The sequence below is a fragment of the Monodelphis domestica genome, chromosome 8 (genome assembly GCF_027887165.1).
Source record: "Monodelphis domestica isolate mMonDom1 chromosome 8, mMonDom1.pri, whole genome shotgun sequence".
Classification (NCBI taxonomy): Eukaryota; Metazoa; Chordata; class Mammalia; order Didelphimorphia; family Didelphidae; genus Monodelphis; species Monodelphis domestica.
Genome location: NC_077234.1, coordinates 223,805,297 through 223,828,474, shown reverse-complemented (window position 1 = coordinate 223,828,474; position 23,178 = coordinate 223,805,297). Strand labels below are relative to the sequence as shown.

The following is a 23,178-nucleotide window of genomic DNA, read 5'->3' as shown; positions in this document are numbered from 1 at the left end:
TGAATAATGCATGGAAATGATCAAATAAAATACTATAAAATTAAAAAAAAAACAAAAAAAAAGAAAAATAACTTTGGCAGTGGCAGGGATAGATCACAGATAGAAATTAGAGGGTGGAGGCATAAACACCAACCTAGATGGATATTAAAATCCAAGCAAAACTTGATAAGAATATGAACAAAGTCAATAGCATTGTGATTGGAGAAGAAAGATGACATGAGGGAAATTGTGGCATCCGGATAGTATTTGACAACTAATGGATTATGGTAAAAGATAAGAATCAAGAATGATGTATAGACTTTGAGTCTGGGAGTGAGAGAATATTGGTGTTGTCAGTAACAATGAACACTAAGAAATGGAGAAATTAAAAGGAGCATATTTATGAGAGAAAATTATGTCAATTTTGGACCTCTGAAGATGTTGTCTGCTTTTATCATTAAACATAATCTGCAGGCTTAAAATCACAGAATTTAGCATAAGAAAAGATCTAATTAAATCATTGAATAACATGTATAATTATATAGTCTCTGTATTAGCTTCCAATACAGAAATTCTGCTTCCTTTAGAATTGTATAAGTTTGATATTATCAAAGTATCCCAAAAGTTTTAGTGTAGTTTGAAGCTTGAATAGTTTTTAGCTTCATTAAGACTTTTGGGATTCATTGCATAAATCATGTCATTTCAATTTTTTATCCTCCTTACAGTTTCTTTGATTTTTACAAAATAAATAAAAACTGATATAGATTTTAAAAATGCAAAAAAAATGGAATGTTAAGAAAATTTGTAATTTTAAATGGATAAATTGAGTAATCACTGTAACTTTTGACACTGATATATCAGAAGCACATATGTAACATAAACATAATCAAGTGATTTAAACAATAACAAATAAATAAATGTATTAACATTGATGATGCCACCTAAAGAAAAGGTGGCATGTCCATCCCACTCAGTCCTTCTACCCCTAATTCTGAGCCTTTCCCCAAGCCATCCTTCTTTTCACTCAAAAAAATAATTGTTCTACTCCCCTTCCAACAAATACATTGATGAGAGAAAATAGATGAGGATGAGAATGTGTAAATAGATTGAAATCTATACTTTTGGAAGGGGCACTCACATTGACAAGAGAGGAACAATCCAGAATTTAGAGGAATGATAGTTGTGTTAAAATTAGGTCCTGATTATATGACATATAGTTGTAATTGTGCTCTAAGTGAATATGTTCATTTCTGATTTCCACATTTTAGACAATATATTAATCGATAAACTTAGGGTGGATCCAGAAAAGGGAAGCCAGGATGGTGCCGTACTTTAATATCAGGTCAAATTAGACATAATTAAAAGAACAGAAAATGTTTAGCTAGAAGAAAAGATGTAGGGGTGACAACAGTTTTCTTTAGGCAAATTAATGAAAGAGGAGTTGGACTTACTCTCCTTCATCCTGGAGGTCAGAACTAAAAGCAATGGCTGGAAGTTACAAAGAGGCATATTTAAATCTCATTTAGGGAAAAATTTACTAACAAGGAAAGTAGATCCCTCCTCCATTTATTTGGACCTTTGAAGAAAAGACCAGTTAATTTCTTGTTTCATATGTAGTTGAGAAGACTTTTGGTCATGAAAAGGTTAAACTAGATGAGGTCCCACCTCTAACTCAGTGATTCCATAGTCTAATTCTGTTAAGAAGTGAAAGAAGTAGTAAGACTGAGTAAATCCAGGAACATCAGTTTTTTTAAGAGAAAAATTACCCTCCTTAAATTCTATGGAAATGTGCATATCCTGGTTCATTGGGCATGCTAAATAAGGGTTTCAAGTTTGCTAATGTTATAAAGAATATGGCAATACTGAAATGAAGACATCTATGAGATCAAATGGAGAGTACTAAGGGTATTATGTACAGTATGACTTATGGTAGATAAAAATGAACAGACTTTTTTTTTTAACAAAGAGACTTTTTTTTAAAAAGTATTTCAGATAAGGAAGAGAAATTGGAGAGGACAGCCAACTAATTGATTTAATGCAGGTAGGAGAGCTGAAAGGGCAGCAAAAGGTTCATTAAAAGACTAGAGACATGCCAGCTACAAATGCCTTGAAAGTGGGAAGTTGCTGCTTTTTTGAATCTATAGAAGCACACAGAAGTGCCTATGCTTAAACAGCTTAAGTAATAGATCTTGGCTAGAATTCAGTGGTAAATAGAATCATTAGATTAGGAAAGGAGTAGCTATGGAGAGAAGGCATAAGATCTTGGGTAATGGAATGTTGGTCAGTCTGAGAGTTAGATACTGAGAAATATATAGCTTGTTAAGAAAATTGATGAATTAGTTTGAATCCTAATAGTTTAAGTAATGGAATTGTGTCTTTATAATTCATTTAATTGCCCAGTTTGTTTCTCAAGAACTTTTCACACTATAGTAAATGAGTTATATACTTTTTAAACCTTAATTTGGGTATGTGTTTTGTTAAAGAAATAGTGTGAAGTACTGGTAGTAGCTACATGCATGATCCCAAGGATTGTCTTTGGAGAACCAGCCATAATATCAAAGCACTAGAACCTCTGGACATGTTGATAATTTTTTCCTATTTGTATGCCTCATGGATTGGTTCAATTCCCCTCATTTTACAGATAAGGAGAGTGAAGCACAGAAAAAATGTAAGCAACTTACTGAAGGTCACAGGCAGCAGCAGGACGTAGGTCCTTCAAATCCAAATATTTCCACAGTAGCCAAGTGCCTCCTTTGGCAATGCTAAAAACAAAAAAAAACTAATCCAAGCTCTAGGTAGTTTTCACCTACTTCAAGGAGTGGAAATCCCTGGGTCTCTAAATAATTATCAATTGGTTGAAACTTATCAGCAGCAGAACTTGGGAAAGACTTCTGTGCAGCTACTGATTTAAACAGGAGTGGTTAAGCTTTCTATCCTTGAAATTGAGTCAGTCTTCCAAGAAGTCTTCCTTGAACATCCATAATCCAATCCACTAAATACAATCCTCACCTCACTTTTTCTCCTAAACTTGTCAACTAGTTGCTATTCTTTTGTCTGGTATTTATATCAAGTACATAAAGAATACCTAATTTTCCATTAACATTTTTCATTGGAAGAACATCCAGAAACAAAAGCAGGAGGGTGGATCAGATCTGATTATCTTCTCCACTCTTCTCCCCACCCCCTTATCCAGGTGCATTCTAGTTATAAAGGAATCCTGAAAAGCTCCTTGTCTTGTAAATAGTATAAATCTCTACTTTTGTTTTGTTGTATACCTCTCCATAGATTAGCATCAGTAGTTTTGCTATGGTCTTAGAACACATGAATATGATGCAGTTTCTTAGTGTTGAGTATTAGTGACACAGTAAACACTGATCTTCATAAGGAAAGTTTTGCTAAGCATTAGCATTTAGTGAAGAAAGAAAAGTCTATTTTAAAAGACTTCACAAAAGAATGAATAATACTTCCTTCAGTCTAATTGGTATATGTGGTGAGGAAGGGAGCAGTTTAATTGGAATGTTAAAGAATTCAGAAATGCAAATTCATAGCCTTCTGAGATGATCCAATCCTACTGGTAGATCTGCTAGAAGCACAGAAAATAGGAAAAAGAACATATTTTTTCATGTTTGTAGGTCCCAACATCTCATTTCAACATCTCAACAGCTACATTTCAGTGGAATTATCTAAAAGGCTATGAGGGCAAATATTATCTCCTGCTTTGGAAAAAGTAGGGACTTTATTCTGTCTGGAAATGACTGGTAAGGTACATTCTAGAAAGTGTTTTAGGGTTTTGGTTATGTCAAATTGCTTTGGAAAACTAAAGGTGTTTAGTTTCATATTTTTAACAGTGAACTAAAAACATCTTCTGACAGCAGAAACTTTTTCCCCACCAAAAAGATAGACCCTCCCGGCTTAGTGCTTTGGTAGATTAGTTTAAGCTACAGAAAACACAAAAAATATTAAACAACAGAGGTTCTTAAAAAAAAATGAAGACAGCATTATATACATAAAAGGTTTATCTATATACACATGTACTGGTATGTGTGTGAATATGTATACATATATGTTGTGCACATGTATGATACATTGTTACATATATACATATATAAATGCATACAAAATGTATATTAGACATATCTTGCCTAAAATCCTAAAGGTTTTACTTCTTATTCTACTTATTTTTCAACTCACAAATTATAACATATAAAATGCCTTTTCTTAAAAACATAAATAATAAATCAACTAACAAACATTCATTAAGCTCCTACTATGGACCAGGCATTGTGCTAAGTGCCGATTTAAATAAGCACTGGCACAAATAATGTGTCTATACTCCCCAATTAGATGATTTTGCTGTTGCTGTTTTGTTTTCACGTTTGGGGGTATGTATAAATTCAAAGTAATATTTCTCATTTAATAGAAATTGACATTTAAAATTAAAAGAACATAAATTCTGACAAAAAATAAAATACTGAGAGTTGCAATGGAAACTTTTTTCTGTGTTGAATTCCATTTATTACTTATTAGAAGAAATCAATTGTAAACTTAGGAAAAAATATCACTAATACTTCATTTTATCTAACCAAAAAGAAACACATACTTTTTGTTAAATTGTACCACATCCAAATACAATCAATTTTAATATTCTGAATTGAGTCCATTTATTTTCAATATGCAATACTTGTTCTCCTTTTCTCTCTTTCCTTCTAAGTATATTCCTTCTAATTCTTTTGCTCCCCTTTTTAGCTTGCTTTATTTCAGTAATTTTTTGTATTTTTACTCAAAATTAAAGAATTTAAATTAACTCTTCATTCCCACCTCACCCCAAGCAAATATTACCTTTTTTTGCAAGTGAATACAAGATTCTATCAGACATATTGTGAATAGCTTGTTTCATTGACATTTTGAGTAAAATACTAGAATTCAGAAACATAAATCCTTAGTTGTTCTATCCCAAAACCTCCTTTAAGGAAAGCACGATGTAAATTTGGAATTGGATTCTTAGTATGACAAACTGTCTGTTATAGGAAAGCCTTAACTAATAAAATCATTGGAAAGCTATGTTAGATGATGTTTAGCAGTAAATTAATTCTCTTCCTCCAAAAAGGTCAAAAGGAGAAACTAGGTACAAGATTGTGATAAAGATTAAGAAAAGAAAAATAGAAATATCAATAAAGCATTTGAAATACAAAAAAAAAACTAATTTAGAATCTGATACACTATACAAATTTTGTTTCTAATGAATAAAATAAAGCATACATTTTAAAAATCCAAACCATATAACAATACTTCATGATTTAATTTGTAATCTTTTTTGTTCTCTGTATCCTGAAATGTTGAGGTTTGGTGAATGATAACTTCATAATACCAACAAATAACAAAGACCATTTAAATGAAAACAAACAAACAAAAAAACCCAGAAAGTAGAAAACTTGAAAAACCTTCCAACTCAATAGAATCTGGTATAAATACTCCTAAAAAGTCATTTCTATGTCACAGTTCATTTCCATACAATATAGTACAAAAACAAATCAAACTTACCACTTCTAATGAGGCTTTCAGACAATGTATCTCATTATGATCCAAAGCCACCCTATGTACCTTTGTCTAAGTTCTTGAAGAGCTTTACAAATATAATTACACATGACTACACCCTAATCAAAATCTTACCTTGCTATGAATGATCATTTGGCAACCCTGGATTATCATGCAGTCATCATTAGCAATAAAGTAATTACCTTATAATTGGAGAATATATCATAAAAAAGTTATTTAACTGAATATGTTTTTCCTCTTGGTCTCAATTCTCCACATATTTCAGATATAAATCAGAGGAAAACTGCATTTGTCTAAAGGTTAATAGCATAGCTAAGATTACATATTTTAATCCTGAATATATAACTGCAAACTGCATTAATTTATGGAAAATTGAAATGGCAAAAATCAAGTTTTCCTTCTAAAAACACTAAATGTGTACAACCAGATTTAAAGGTTTAATTATCATCTATTCTATATGACAAATCGGTATATATAGTGTTTATGAAGAATATGGCTACTAAGGGAAAACTATAGTTATCAGTTCATTGATACTAATATTTTCATTTAACTTTCAACTAAAATAAATATGATTAAGTATTCGTGGTCAAAAGAGAGAGTAGGAATCTCAAGATCAACTGTAAAGGTTTATGTTTGTATTATCTTTTTAGAGCAATCCCTTCAGGTCTTTTGTACCTGTTGATTATCTATGTGAAATAGCCACCCACAAAAGGCCCAAAGGAATTCATTCTCTTTGTCAACATCATGTGTTTAGAAATGATTAACATACTTATGATACTTCTCTTTCAAAGCTACCATTAAGTGTGATAGGTGATATGTAGGGAGGTGACCTGTAAATCAATTCAAAGGAGGAGGGTGCTTTTAAAAAAATAGAATGAAACTGGAAAGAAAAGAGCTTCCTTAAAAAATGACAAATAGGGCAATCACAAAAATATCTCAGAAAGACCTATATGAAGTGATGCAAAGTGAAGTGAAAAGAACCAGTGGAACATAGTAATAGCAATAAAATACTATGATCAATTGTGAATGACTTAACTATTATCAGCACTACAAGGATTCAAGACAACTCCAAAGGATTCATGATGAAAAAGGCTACCCTTTTCCATAGAAGGAACTGATGGAATTTGAATGCAAATTGAAGCATATAATTTTTCACTTCATTTCCTTCATGAAATTTTTCTTAGTATAAGCAATATGTCTTCTTTCATAACATGAAATAACATTCATGACAACACATGTATAACCTGTATCATATTATCTGCCATCTCAAGGAGGGGGGAAGGGAAGAAGTGAATATGGATCACAAAATAATAGAAAATGATTGTTAAAAATTGTGACTATTTGTAATCTGGAAAAAAAAATTTGTTTTGTCTCCTTTTCAGATTGTTTATATAGATAAATGATAAAGGGTCCAATGATTCAATGCCTGTTGTATTTGTTGTCCAGAGATCCTTACATATGGTGAGATTCTTCACCTGTTGGCTACAGTCATATTCTGTCCTCTCTCCTCTATTCCCCTATCAACCAGACTAAGTCCTGCAGAGTTAAAATTTGGATCTATGTAGGTAAAAGGAGTATCAGAATATTGGAGTAAATCACAGATCCTTGAAGTCTTAGGATAAATAAATAATAAAATTTGATTCTGAATGGTTATTTTCAGTGTTCCTTAAGCATTGATTTATTCAATAGCATTCAATGATCACTTATTAAGCATCTGTGTAGGGGCTGGAAATAGAAAGACAAAAAAAAACCTCAAGAAATTTTCAGTTTACTGGGGCAGGAATTTGAGGAAAGAGGAAGAGTATGTTGTAAGGAGCAAAAGATGAAATGACTAAGGAAACAAAGGTTTGATCTTCTGAACATACAGATTTATTAAGCAATGTATGCCAATTGCCTAACAAATTGGGACCCAGCCCTTTCCTCAGTTTAGGATTGGATTTTTAATACAGGCGAGGACAAACTTTTATACAGTAAAAAAAATTAAGACCAATTAAATAAAAGGAAATAATACAGTACTAAATAATCTGATATATAAATAAATGAAAAGATTACACTTTACAAGTTGGGAAGGGAGAGTAAACAGGTCAAATTCTTGAATTTAGGAAATGAAGTTTTCTACTCCACAATTACCAGTAAACAGTCAAAGGAACATGAAAACAATAAATGATCAATATGGGGCCAGTTTTCATATAAAATGTATGGGTTGCTTGATATGTACAATCATGACAATCATTCCTGAATCAGTCTTGGCATCTGATTTACTTTCTGATCAATATAACCTAGGTCCTTTTTTAAGGGTCTCTAAACAGAAGGTACAGGTAAGTCCAAATTCCCAGCCATGTAGGGCTGGGAATGACAATGAAATAGATATTCTCTCAGTCCCTTCAATTGAATAAACTCTATAATTCAGTAGAAAGGAAACTAAGTTAGCTCTAGAAGTAACAAGATAGAGTCATTGTGGTTCACTCAATTCCCACAATTAACCACTTGCTGTCCCCCTCAATTCTCTCAAAATGTCCTCAAAATACATAAATAAAATTAAGTAAAAACAATGCTAATTTTGGGAGGAGGTGCTTACAAGTGGGCAGGGCTCTCTATAGGAGGGGATGATCCTGGTAAGCTTTAAAGGAAGTTAGAATATGACAATGCTTAATTTTTTAAAAGGTACATCTAGCATTGGGCACCCAATAAATCATAATCCGTTTAGAGGGAGCTACTACAGCTTTTATAAAAGAATTTCCAAATGGGATCTCTGATGAAGTATAGAATCCTCATTTTTTTATTTCAATTTAAGTAAAATGCTAACCCACTTACCCAGAACTCTTCAAGAAGTGAAGTACTGTAGTAAATGGAAACATGAAAAGAATTGCCCCCAAATACATTATTTATATTTGGGAGTTGATATAGTTGTCTATATCAAAAACATGCTGTAGTGCATACCAACAGAAGATTACATTACCTAGAAGGCAGATATGTTAGATATGAAGTAAAAATAGACAAAAATAAATCACAAGAAGCCTATTGTGCTCTTTCTTAAAGATAAAAAGGTGAGGGGTGGGGGAGAAAACAAAAGGTATTGGCTGAAATGAGGAATGGAGATTTAATTTCTCATCTTCAGCTACTTTGCTTTTCCTACTCTTTCAGCAGCAACTATATTTACTCTCTTCTTACTCAACATTCCAAAAATAGAACTTTCATTCTTACTCTTCCCTCCCTAAATTTTCTTTTGTTGAGGGTACCACTATTATTCTGATCACTCAAATTTGCAACCTCTGGAGTCAATCTTTATTTCTTGCCAAAGTCTTATTAATTTCATAACATCTCTGCAATTTTGTCTTCTTCTTTTTGTTCATAGGACTACCACTCTAGTTCAGTTCACAACTTTTTCTCTGAACTACTGCAACAGCCTCTTAACTGGTCAATTCTTTCCCTCCTCCAATTTATGATTCACACAGCTGTCAATAATTTCAATAAAGCATATGTTTGCTTATGTCATTAACCTGTTCAAAACTCCCCATTACTTCTAAGATAAAATACAAACTCCAGTTTGGCTTTTAAAGATTTTCAACATATAATTCTGGCCTACCTTTCCAGGATAATGATATATTTCTCTCCTCTACGTTCTCAACAATCCAGCCAAACTGACCTACTTGCTATTCCTCACACACAACATTCCATCTCCAATGTCCATGCCTTTGCACAAATTGTCACCATCTTTGGAACATACTATGTCCCCTCTTTACTTCTGCTCTTAGAATTCCTAATTCCTTTCAAAATTCAGTTCATATTTTTCCTCCTTTAAGAGCCTTTTCTGATTCCTTCCTAGATGCTAATGGTGCCTTCCTGTGACATGGAAATAACTTTAAAAGACTGATATATATATTAATTTAAGGTCGCCAAGGAATTCAGCTATGTAATTCCTAAATGAAAACTCAAGTCAGCTGTTAACCTTTTTAGGGTGTTTTAATTACAAACAGGAGGAAGAAAAGTATTAGAGGGAAAGAGAGGGGGAAAAGGGAGAGAAGGAAATAGGGCTTAAATACCCACTCTGCTTAAACTGAGCCAAAGCCCCAAGGCCCTGGATAGCCTAGGCAAAGAAAGGAGAGCAGTCCCTATTACTCACGTGACGAAAATGGAGAAACAGTCTGAGGGTTCCTCCACTCCAAGCACCAGCTCCCACCACACACTCTCCACACAGGAAGTCCCCAGAACCCCTGAGCTGTCCTCTACCTCACTTCCTGTCTCTCACATGTGCCAATGGTGGCTCTAGCTTGACCTAGGACCGCCCAGAGGTCTGTCCTTTTTGCACATGTCTGTTGAAGGCCACATTCTCAAATAGTTAAATCTTGAGTTTTGCTGCAGCCCTTCCTGATCTTGTTACCCTGAGCAGAGTGGAGATTGTAGGACCTGATTCTGTTATTCCAAGTATCTCTATTGTTATTGATCAGGAAATAGCTAAGTCCCATCTTCTAAAGAATGGTCTGAATAGGGTTGAGTAGTTTTGAAATTCACATTCCCTATACTCTAAAATTACTTTGCATTTATTTGTATATATTTTGTATTATTGTCTGTACATTTGTTGTTCCCTAGCAGTAAAAGGTATGCTCTTTGGGAATAAGATCTTTTTTTCATCCTAGTTGAAGTTTAAGTAATGACCAATAATTAATCTTTACAGAATAGCTATGTTTATATATTCAGAGTCTATAGGGAAACATATATGTACTCACAATCTGTTTTCTTTTAAAATTTTTTTGAATAATAATTTATACCTAAGCCATCTACCATGTCAGATTGTATTTAATTATTTGAATAGGCAAGTCTTAAGTTAAAAGAGACATTAACATAAGTTAGGAACTGGAGTTCAAATCTTTTTCAAAGGAGTTTTTTTGGAGATAGAATAAGTGTTTTGTGTTCTAATTGCATATGTGTGTATAAAATATATTTTCATTTATTAAATGTTATATATGTGTGCATAATACAATTGTTGTAATGTTCATACATATGTGTGCATATAGACATATACACATACATATAGGTTTTAAATTACTGCTTTAATGGATAAGGATTAGATAGCTAGAAAGGGATTAGACCTATAATTTCATTGGTTTGGGAACCTGGAAGAGAAAACTCTATCAATGCAAGCAGACACCTTCTCTGCAATTTATAGTCTTAGAAAACTGCCTGGAAAAGGATTGAGATGGGGCAGCTGGGTGGCTCACTGGATCAAGAACTAGGCCAAGGGATGGAAGGTGGAGAGTTAAAATCTGACCTCAGATACTTCCTAGCTGTGTAACCCTAGGCAAGGTACTTAACCCCCATTGTCTAGCCTTTACCACTCTTCTGCCTTGGAACCTTGTGTTTATTCTAAGATGGAAGGTAAGGAAAGAGAAAGAAAGAAAGGAAGGAAGGAAGAAAAGTACAGAGAAATGCAATGACCAGGGTCACAAACTCAGCACTTTCTACCTATATTACCTTAATTTATAAAATATAAATAAAGGAATTGGACTAGATTGGCCTGTAAAATACTGTCTAGGATGATATCTTCAACATTAAAAAAAAAGTTAAATGAAATTGTTTTTTAAAAATAATTTGGTAGTATACCATAATGGAGAATTGGTCATGGATATTGACAGTACCTTTGATTATATTTTTATATACAAGTGGGGTAAGATATATTTTGTAATTGTAATTCATTATAAATATCTATAATGAAAAAATACATTTTCAATATTAGCATGTAGGTTCAAAGCTACAAACCATATTTTGTGCATTTATTTGGATTATTGGTAGCATTTAACTCACTACAAAGTTCTCAAGTCACTCATCTTTATAATTAGACTTTATAATTAAACACTCTTTCTAATTAGAAAATTTCAAAACTTTCAACAATCCCAAACTTCTCTATGACATACAAGCCAACCCCCCAAATATTTTAAATATGAATATTCTTCTGGTGATGCACCACCTTGAACAATTATAAGTGAGGGAGATCCAAAAGGAAAAAAACAGAGAAATACAAGAGGCATAAACTATTATATGTTACAGTGACTTAGGGGTAACAATGTATCATTCAGGAAGTACACTTGGAAAGAAAAAAATAAGTAGGCCCTTCACATAGGGAAAGGATAGTACCACACAAGGAAAGTACAAAAACCTAGAAAAAGGCTTTCAACATGTAGAACAATTCTGTGGAGTTTTCAAGTGAGAACATAGAAAGAAATTGTACATGGATTGAAATCTGCATTTTCAGAGGAAATGCCAAAAATGGGACCTATGGAAATACTGAGATTCAATTCAATACTTCAGTACAAATTTGATGTAAAAATGTAATAAACAAGGAAAATGTAAATTCTTTGAGTGCAGACACTTTTTTTTGTCCTCCTTGTATCCCTAACATTTAGCACAATGCTTGTCTTGCACATGGTGCACATATAATGCTTATTGAATGTTTGCTGTAAACATTTATTTTAGGGAATATTGAGATGATCTGGATAACTGAATCCTAAGTAATATTTTTCCAATGTAAATATTATTTTCTGAGAATTTAGAAGCATTCTTTTTCAGGCCTGCATTATTCTTTTGAGTCATAAATTTAGAATTTTCTAAACTACTGCTTTAATGCCCTATTTATTCTCTTTCTTAAGATTTCAGGATTGGAAAGAATGTTAGAAACTATCCAACTCATATCATTCATTTCACAGATAAAGAAATTAAGGTCTGGAGAAGACATCGTTCAAAGTCATTGAGGTAGTAATTGTATAAGTTGGAACCCAAACCCCAATTTTCCTGACTGCTGTTATACTTTCAAACATATGATATGGAATCTTCAGTCTAGAAATATATATTTTTTAAACCCTTACCTTCCATCTTAGAATCAATACTGTGTATTGGTTCCAAGGCAGAAGAGTGGTAGGGGCTAGGCAATGGGGTCAAGTGACTTGCCCAGGTTCACACAGCTGGGAAGTGTCTGAGGTCAAATTTGAACCTAGGACCTCCAGTCTCTGGGCCTGGCTCTCAATCCATTGAGCTACCCAGCTGCCCCCTTCAGTCTTGAAATATTAAAAGACAGGAAAAAATGATACATCTTGATAATTTTTTTCTGTCTAAATCTTCATTACTTGACTTTTTTTTTCCCTCATAAGATACCAATTAGTAATCACAGATCTACCAACCTGAAAGACCTCTTAAGAGAATTTGTTGTCACTGATTAAGGTTTATTTATGTACTAGATTCAGGAGAAATAAAGGGGAATGGTAGAAGACAAACAGAATAAAGTATTCACTACCTTTAGGGATGTTGTACCCAGAAATACAAATAATAGATCACATTTAGAGAGGGCTTTAAGGTTTACAAAACATTTCCCTCACAATAACACCATCAGGTAGATAGGGTAAGATTTTATTTTAAAGATGGAGAAAGACAAGTACAGAAAGCTTAATTGACTTGCCCATATGGTAATTCATAGGTGGAGCTCAAACACAGGAGTTCTGGCATCACATTCAGTGTGTTTTCCAGGCTGCTGAGACCATTTCTAATAGCCTAACATTTTTGGTTAAGTCAAGAAAATAGGTAAAGATTAACACCATCCATGATTGCAGACAACTCAAAGAGGCCCAGAACAGATCAGAAAAGCTATAAAGAGCCTTTGAAGTCATTTAGATCTTACAGAGCCTAAACTCATCAATTTACAGATAATAATTAAGACTGAAAGAGCTTAAATGACATTTAAGATAAGTCTCAGCAGTAGGATTTGAACTCAGGTTTCCAAGTCAGCATGCCTTCCGAAGTACCATATAAACTAAAAATTTAGATAACAAAAAATCTCATTAAATGACATTCAGGTTTTATTTGTTTTTGTTTTAGACATTTTAGAAGGTAGTTCTGAGACCCCCCCCAAATCCTAAAGAATATAGAGTAATAATAATTTGAAGGTAATACTTTATCAATATTAACTTGAGCCAATCAACTATTAATAATAACTCTTAGATCTTTCATGTTGTGCAAATTGGTCCAATAACTATTTAAATACTTACCAGAATACCATATGGATCCAGTAATGAATAGCTCACAATTCTAAAGTCTTTCTGATGAAGCGGCAGTCAATTGAAAAGAAATATCATGTGTAGTAAGGGAAAACTGGTACTCTGCAATATAGAATAGCTAGATAGTAGAAACAGTGAATATGGTATGTGGATACTGAAAGCTGATGCAGAAAACATTTTGAGTTGCAACGTGTCATGATTGACCTCTGTGGGAGCTTAATTAAATGGGATTTGTGTTTCACAGAGTGCTGAGAAGCAAAAGGAAAGGTAGGGAAAGAACAGACATGAAGATACAGATGAAGGGGGAAAAAAGTGAGGGGGAAGTAAAAAGGTATATAGAATAAAGGGGAAATAAAGAGATGAGGAAGAAAAGGGAAAAAATTGCAGGGAAGAGGGGGAGAATAAGAAGGCAGAAGAAAAAAAAAACACAACCCCTTTACAATTTCCATGCAAGGAAACAGACACTAGATTGTAGATCCTCCTAACTCCTACCACCAACTCTGAACTGTAGAGATTTAGAAAACTAAAAAGGCCTAGTTTTCATGAATTCAGGCAGCTTTTACTGCTCTAAACTCCTCTACCAAATCTGCCTTTAAGAATTTTTATCCAGCAAGAGAGGTTATTGAGAACTTAAATACTCCCCAAATTGGCTGCTGCAAATAAACTTGTGTTCATTGAGTAGGGGTTTCAGGTACTTCAGTGGTCAAAGAACTCAAATCATCTTGTGGTATCCTCAGCCTGGAAAGTTCCAGGACCTCCTACCCCCTTGGGGCTGTTAATGTAGATAAATGAATCTCACTGTAGCCTTCTGCCATTTTGAAGTCTATAGGACCATAGCTCCAGAGCTGGAATGGAACTCAGGAGATCTAATTCAATCCCCTTACTTTACAAATGAGGAAACTGAAGACCATAGAAGTTAAGTGACCATGATTACATAGGTACTGAGTGTCATAGGCAGGATTTGCATATGTCTTCTCTTCCTAAACATTTTCCACTATATCACATAGTCTCATAGCTGAGGGAAAATATCTGAGAGAAGTAAAGAACTGAATATATCTGAGGTTATATCAGATGCACCAATTACTTTAGTGTGGGGATGCCAATACAAACCAAGATTGTGGTTGTCTGGAATAACTGATGAGTCAATCAATTATCTAAAATAGAATAAACAGACTACAAAGACTATAAGGTTGGGTATGTCAATTACTAGAATAGCTATATGCTGTAGGATTTCAGAGGAGAGTGAAATCCCCCATAATCTTGGGATATAGGAAAGTTCAGTGTTCAAAGAAAAATATTACCAAATTAAAAAAGGTATCAAGGGCATTCAAGGAAAAAGATTATCTCATATGAAGAAGAGAAGATGGAATAAACAATGCCACAGACTTCAGAGACCACAAGATCTGAGATTTTGAGATGGAAAAGTCCTTAGAGGACTTTTAGTACATTGCTCTAATTTTACAGATTAAATGAAATGTTCCAAGTCACAAAAATATTAAATGGCAAAACTAGACATTGAAATTGATTGCTCTTACTGCGAATATGTAGTGGTTTTTTTTTTTCCCTCTGTACCACAATTCACCTAAAGTCAAGGATTGAAGGAGAAAGATCATTGGATTGACAATCAAGGCATCTTCAGTTACCTTAGAGAGGGAAAAAAACAATTTAATCTCTCTAGACATTATTTTCTTCATTTGTAAAATGAGAACATTGGACTAGGTGTCCTCTAAGTATCCTTCTAACTCAACATCTATAATCCTGTGGTCATTCTGCAGTTTGTGGCACTGTTTATTACCTCTTTGATTCTGAATTGTTTTTTACCTTGGATTAAGGATCATCAGTCCTTCCTGGATCTCTTTGTATATATCTAACTACTATATCCTCCCCTAGTTCTTCTTGACTCTCCTATCTCCTAAGTAGAAGAACCAGAAGTCAGATTAAAAGGTGTTTAATATACTATTTCCAGAATTTAGTTCTGAACTAGAGGAGTGACAATATGTAATATTTATGTGGAAATTTATTTATATCATCTAAAAGATCTTCACAATCCAATGAATGGTATAATCAACCAACAAACATTTATCAAGCAACTACTGTATGCCAGATACTGAAAATACAAAGGATCTCTGTTGAGGAAGAATTTCCCTTCTAACTTGAGGGTACCTTAGGGCAAGATTTTTTTTTTCCCCCTGTAGGTTTTGCTCTTGCTCTTATTTTAAGAAGAGAGACCTGAGTCGATCATAGGCAGGAAAAAAAGACCTGGCAGAGAGGGAAATATTGAAGGTTTTTTGGGGGTGGAAGATGAGGTAGTTATGGATCATTTTGAAATGGCACATGGTCCTGGAGAAGAGCAGAGGTAAGACAATTGCAGGGTTGCATCTTGGTGGGTGGGAGGGTCATCACATCCTTTAAAGGTTGGAGTAATGGAGAATTTGAGTGAGAACATCAAGAAGTTTTTAATTGTTTAGGAGACATATTAAGGAGGTCATAATTTATAATTTCAATTTGTTTCAAAAAATTAGAAAGCTTGGTAATTCAATGATAGAAAATGAGTTAGGATACATTTGGGGACTCCAGAAAAGGAGAGCTTTTGGGGCATCTGTTATAGGAAGATAGGACGTCAGTTTGTAGTGTGTGTCCAATAGTAGCATGAACTACTGTTTTGGAACTTCCTCTGAAAGTATTCTTCATCTTGGAAGTAGGAATATAAATGGCAAATGGTTTGGTGACTAATAAGGAAGAATGGATAAAACAAGAGGTCAGAGGCTGATTCTTTAATAGCAGGACAAAGGCATACTTGGTGAAACAGCTTGACTCTACACGAGATTTGTATTTCCCTTCTCCAATATCCCTCACATAGCATTTTGGAGTCTCTGACTCTAGATCTACATTAAGTGGCTTTCAGTGGGTCATTTCATTTGCCTTAAGTTTCTGCTAACAGTCTTTGGTTCTATAATTTTGTGGGGTAAGGGGTTCTGGGAAAAAGAACAGTACCTCACTGACATGGTTTACTATGTTCAAAATTGCAAAGGGAGAAGAATTCAGAAAAGGGTAATAAGTGGGGAACACAGGACTAGACTGAGAGGCTAGAGGCCTCACCTAAGGGCAATGAGCATGCTCAACAGGAACAAGGAAAAGAATAGAAGAGGCAGTACAGAAGATTGTTTTTCAGTGGGGAAATTAAGGAGTCAAATTTTGGAGGTGAAAGTTTCAGTTGTTAACTGCTAAGTGCTATCACTAGTGAGGTTGGACAGTGATATTGAGTAAGAATGGAGGTCAAGGATCTGAGGAAAATCTCCAAGATTCCTTCCAACCTATGATTATCATTCATCCCAACTACAGTTGGCATGGGGGCCTTATCATTTCAAGCCATCATTTTTGACCCTCAGATTCATAAAATGTAATGAAGCTCTTGCTTCTTTCCCAAGTGCTACTCATCAAAATGAAGATGTAACAATATTGCAAGGGTGATAAACCACAGTCAAGGAATAATCCATGGGTGCAAAATATCTTCTGGCACCATCAAGCATGCCAATTTACTCCTATACATATTTTCCAGTGATTCTTGAAATGACATCAAGGACATGATAGGATAAAGAGCTATGTTTTCCTTTCCAAATAGCAGTCACCACAATCTGAGCAAACAGCCATAGCACTCAAGATACAACTGTGGTTTATAATTTTAGTACTGGTTATTCCTTTTTCTCGTACAAGGAAATGGCTTTTACCTACAATGAACAACACAGAGGTGATGTTGCCATGGGAAACATTCCCGGATATCTGTGCAGATGTTTTATTGTTTGAAGAAGATTTTCAATTCGCATTCCTTTGAGATTCTATAGTCATGGAACACTATGATCTCCAAAGAATTGAAAAATGAGGTTCATCAATGAAGAAAGGTTTGGTGAGTGTGAACAGGATAAAATTGATTATAAAAAATTACAAGGGTGAACCAAAATGGAAAATGTCATCAAATAAACACAAATGAAAAAATACAGGCTTGTCATGAGGTGAAGAATGAATGACAAACAATCTATAAGTTCCAATGATATGCTTGAGCAATCAAGAGAAATCTAGGAAGGCACTTAGCATGTTGACATGGTTGACATGGTTGACATGGTTAGGAGTCGAACAGGATGGGATGCATGGGAGCTGCATCACTGGAAGGAAGGCCCACATTGATGAAATCACTTTGAGAATCTGAGTATTCTTAAACCTAAAATATGCATTTTAATAAATGAATATCAATATTCCTCCATAATGTCATTTAAAATATATACTACTGATAAACAGGAATGGTTAGGTGGCATGCATCATAAATCTTACTTTTTTTCATTTATCGATATTTTAAAATTTATTGCTCTGTGTTAGGGTCAGTCATTTTTCTTTGTTGTTAAAAAAGCTTTCTTTCAAGGAATGATCAGTCTATACTATGGTTTTGCGTTTTTATTTAAAGGTTTCTCAGTTATGCATGCTCTCCTGAAAAAATGATGTCACAAAAAACCAATCATGATGAACTACTCGGCTATTAATTACCCATCTATATGTGGATGTATGTAAAACCCCACTTAAAAAAACACACACACACAAAACACAAAACAGAAACACAGTGCAAGCATATTACTGTATTTTATGGCTAGGCCAACATTGTGTTTTTCATGATACATTTAAGAAGGGTGGAAAGGGAAGAAACACGGGAATAGAAAACCACAGATGAGATGTGATTCCGACTTTGAAAGGTAATGCGGTTATAATAGGCTTTTTTTAATTGCAGCAAAAGATGGCACCACATACAATAAAATCTCCCTTGACCACAGAAATTTGAATTGCAGTTCCCTAACATCAAACACTTCATTAGTGTATTTTCTTCCCCTAATAATCAGTTCTCTGATTTTATTTGATTCCATTTATTAGAAAATGCACTATGAAAAAAAAATGTCAGCCTTACTTGACACTCATGATGAAGCCTGGTACAGAAGACAGCAGTGCGGGAGACTTCAGATCTGTCTTCAATAAATCATACCTAAAATAACCCAGACGTTTCCTCCTTGCCACCCAAACCAGCCCGGAGTTTGCCCATGCCCCACTGGCTGGCCGCAGAGAACATGATTCCAGCTTGGGGCTCCACTTCTGGTTTTAGTAACAGCCGGGAGTCAGGCAGGGTGCCAAAAAAAAAAAAAAACAAAAACAGAAGCAAGTGGCACCTGAATGTAGCCCTAGGCGATCTGATCTTTAGCTTAGGCAGACCAGGTAGTTCCCACGGCTACTCGTCCAAGGTGGCAAATGCCATCAGCCAAAAGCAAGTCTTGAGGTCACCTGACACTGACTGACCTCCCTCCCACCCTCTCTCTCTCTCGAGTAGCGCTCCTCAGCCTCCCATCAGGACCCCTAGCATCTTCCTCTTCTGCCCTTCCCCCCTCCCTGCAGCTCCAGCCGAGGCAATGAATGGAGGGCTGCGAAAACGTCTCCGAGGGGGCTCGATCTGAGCATGCTCCGCAGCTCCGGGATCTAGGCAGGAAACACAGGCACCGCACACACCCACGTTAGCGCACGCTAGTCCGCTCGCTCTCCCGTGCCCCTCCCCCTCCTGCCAACCCCACCCTTCCCCCCACCCCTAGACGCAGAGGTGGAAAGAGGGGGGGAGGGGAGAGAAAGGCGGCAAGGGCTTCCCAGGGCGCGTGCGCGTGCAGGGAGCCTCTCGGGCCACCGACTGTTCTTCGGGCCCCACCCCCACCCCCACCCTCAGTTCTTACCCCACCCCCACTTTCTCTTCCTCCTCCTCCTCCTCCTCCCTCCAGCCCCCGCCAGAAAATTTTGGCTCCCCGCCGCTCTGGGCCCTGCGACAGACCCACGCCCAGGGCACGATGGCCTCGCGGGCTCCCGGCCTGGCTCCTGCGCCTCCTCTGCGGCCGGTCACCCACCTGCTCTTTGACATGGACGGCCTTCTTCTGGGTGTGTAACTGCGGGCCGCTTCCCGCAAAGGCTGCGGCGCAATGGGCTTTCTCTTCCTCTTTCTCTCTCTTCCTCTCTCTGGCAGCCTTGGAGGGGGAGGGGACCGAGGCAGCAGGGAGGGGGAGGGACTGCGTCGGGGGGAGCAGGTCAGGGGATTCCGACACCCGGACCCGGCCGCGGGCTGCCCGCGCAGCCGCTTTCCTCCGTGCCCATCCAGCTGTCGGTGGGGTGGACTCACTGCAGCTTGTCACGGGCAGGGGAGGAGGAGACCCTCTACGTTTCCTCCCCTTCGGTGGCCTGGCTGGCCCGACGTTCCCCCAGGGTTCTTTACCATGTGGAAACCCCCCCTTCAAGGAAGTAAGCCCATCTTCCTTCCTCTGTTACACCAAGGACATGAAGAGAAAGTTCCTGATTTAGATGCATTCTTAGGTGCAGAGTAACTCGGGGAATGAATGTCCACAACAGCCCCCATCACAAGAGGACCCTGCAGTGCATTTTATTTCCAGTTACCAGAAGTGCCCTTTTTTGGGAGCTCAATTTGACAACTCGGTCAAAAACAAGGAATAATTAATAATGATAATAAAAATAGAGAATTACATTATCTAATTTGTCTTCACAATAGCCCAGGGAGGGTGGTACTATTATTATCCTCACTGTACAGATGAAGAAACTGAGGCCAACAGAGGTTAGATGACTTGCCCTGTCTAGGTAGTGTCTTAGGTTGGATTTGAACTCAGGTCTTCCTGACTCCAGGTCTGGTACTCTATCCACAAATCAACTTTTCAAGTGGTTACAGTTATATATATCCTGTCCTAGTAGTGTTTAGTGAGTTTTAAGCTACATACTGTCCTAAACATCTTCATGCTTTCAAACTTTTACATCTGTTAATAAAGCTTAAATCTGGGGGCAGCTGGGTTGGTCAGTGGATAGAGAGCCAAGCCTAGAGATGGGAGGTCCTAGGTTCAAATCTGGCCTCAGACACTTCCTAGCTGTGTGACCCTGGGCAAGTCACTTAACCCCCATTGCCTAGCCCTTATCACTCTTCTATCTTGGAACCATTACACATTTTTTGTATTGATTCCAAGATGGAAGGTAAAGGTTAAAAAAAAAAAAAGCTTAAATCTGCACCAAGAATTTTGGGATTCTCATATTTCTAATATAACCTGAAAAGAGGCTCCATTGATTTTATAATGCTAGTCAACATGAGCTGAACTGAAGGCCTTGCAGTTGGAGATTTTTGCAGGTAAAAGATTCATAGACTCATTCTCTTAAATGAGCATTTATTAAGCAGTTTACTATGGCCAGCTTTGATCATAAGTTTTATGGCTAAAAGAGACTATAGGGATTAATATTGATCTTATGGGACTAGCAACTTGCTCAAAGTCCAAAAGGAAGTAACAGAGTCAAGCCTAGGACTCAATTACTATGTCTTCAATTCTGCTACATAGTGAGGTTGTACCCAGGAGTGTGTTGGTAAATGTTTAACAACCAGCCCTCTGGGAGAAAAATATATACTGGATATTTTAAGCTGCCTTTTTAACATTTTTGCTGTCACTTAAGTGTAGAAAATAAAACAACAATAAGTTAACCTGATTAGTAATTAAAAAAAATTTTTTTTTGAGGTGTAAATTGTTCATACCAAATTTTAAGATTGACTAGTTTGAGTGGTTCCAGCATATCCCTGGTTGTAACCATATGAAAATCAGGCAGAAATTATTGTATCCTAGAAAAAAAAAAAGTTTTACAAATCATGCAGACTATGGCTCATTTACATAAAGCTTTAATGTTTACAAAAATTTTCCTAGTAATCATCACCTTGTTTGTTATGTAGTAATTACAGTATACATTTTATAGACTTGGATTCAAATCTGCTCCTTGCTGGCTTTATGTCCTTGGACAAGTCATTTATCTTAGATCCTCAATTTTTGTGTCTATATATTCCTATACATTAATTCAATAAAATTTAAGCTCCTTAAGAGCAAGGACTGTTGTTATTTTTGTTTCTATTTTAGGTATTTTGCCCATAGGGACAGGGACTAGAACTGTATTTTCATTGATGTTGGGAGCTCCAAGTGAAGAGCCCTTCTATCAGTGCAGATCAACATTTTCTCTGCAACTTAGTCTTGGAGTGTTATACAAGGTCACACAACCAGTATATGTGATTGGTAGGACTTGAACCCAAGTCTTCCTGGTTTCAAATCTGACCTCTTATTACTGTACCAATGAGCATATATATAGCATCTGCTATGTTCCATTTGATTTTTTAAAAATAAATAATAACTTATTTGATTTTACAGATGAACAAAGAGGCAAATAGAGGCTCAGTCACAGTCACATAATCAGTGTTAGAGGCCTGATTTGATTTGTGTAATTAGAATTTTGTACTCCAGGACTTAATTTCCCAGAATTCCACTTTTGTCCTTACTTTACTATATTTTGGAGATAAGTTTCTGTAAGCCTGCCCTCTTGCTCTCTTCTCCCGCTTTTGCAGTACCATAAACTTGTCTTTACTCATGCTTTTATCTATTTCCTCCACTTCAAGTGATTATTAATAAATCTTATGAAATATAATACTTGGAGTTGTTGGATATTAATTTTAATCTTACAGATCTCAGGTCTTCTTACCCTAGATCCAGAGTTCTTGCTGTGTTGGGCCTAGCAGCCTTTAAGGTTCTCTTCAGCCCTAATCTTTTGTTTTCTGAAATGACTAATTACGTCTCAGATGCTCTATGACTATTGCAATGTGACTTATGCAGGATCACATGGCTAGCTAATCATATAGTAAGTTCAATTTAAACTGAAGTCTCCTGAATTCAATATTCTTTCTGCCATTCTGTGGACATAAACTGATAAATTACAAAATCATCCTATACATACATATGTGTGTATATGTATGTGGAAATCTTTAGAATTTATGATGAACAATTGGACTGTGAATTACACGTTCAGTAATGTTTTGTCTTGCTAAATTGGAATAAATGATTACTAGCTGAATCATAAAAACAAGCCAAGGCCAAAAGGGAAGCAAAAAGCTGTGGAAACTTGCTATTCCTATTTTCTTTCATCAAAAAGGACACTTTCTGGTTTAGATATGAACACAAACTCTAAAAATATTAATATTAATATTAATATTAAAAATATTGTATAGAACTTTAAGATGCAATTCTGATGAACTTAATTTTTGAAATAAATATTTTATCATGTTTATTTTGAGATCTGTCACTTTCTAATGACGTCCTTCCTTTTCTCCTCCCACCCCAAATGGAAAACTTCCCTTGTAAGAAATATGTACAGATAAGGAAACACATTGATACATTTTACCATTTTACCATTTACTCATTCCTCTTGTAATGTTGGCCTGTCTGCTGAGAACATACATGATTTCCAAAACATTTATTGGGCTTTTGGTATATATTTTTGGTTCTAAATGTATGTTCAAATATTAAAAGCTAAGATACTATAAAGTTTGGATTCTACTTGGGTTGTCATTCTTTTTTTAAAGTTTTCTTAAATTTATGAGGATACATCTCTTAAAATAATACTGATAATATAAGAAAAATGCCGTATTAGCATGAAATATAAAGAAGTACTCTATTATGTTGCCTCTGGTATACTTTTATTTTGTTGTCATTTTTGCCAACAGTAATCT

The 23,178-nt window shown here is 35.6% G+C and overlaps 2 protein-coding genes across 5 annotated transcripts in view; one reads left to right on the top strand and one right to left on the bottom strand.

Moving 5' to 3' along the window:
* The window catches only part of STS (steroid sulfatase), a 180,137-nt gene extending 160,087 nt beyond the window's left edge, over positions 1 to 20,050 (bottom strand). Inside the window, exon 1 of one of the 4 annotated variants that reach the window (XM_007500950.3) lies at positions 19,499 to 20,050. In XM_007500950.3, the coding sequence (XP_007501012.1) occupies positions 19,499 to 19,512 (14 nt within the window). In that variant the 5' untranslated portion in view covers positions 19,513 to 20,050. Of the gene's footprint in view, positions 1 to 5,520; positions 9,624 to 9,658; positions 13,334 to 18,525; positions 19,092 to 19,498 lie in introns of those variants that run through there. The other 3 variants (XM_056807753.1, XM_056807754.1, XM_056807756.1) reach the window with 3 other exon arrangements.
* Positions 19,093 to 23,178, top strand: part of PUDP (pseudouridine 5'-phosphatase) — a 177,787-nt gene continuing 173,701 nt past the window's right edge. Inside the window, exon 1 of the mRNA XM_007500949.3 lies at positions 19,093 to 19,529. Within this exon, the coding sequence (XP_007501011.1) occupies positions 19,442 to 19,529 (88 nt within the window). The 5' untranslated portion in view covers positions 19,093 to 19,441. The remainder of the gene's footprint in view (positions 19,530 to 23,178) is intronic.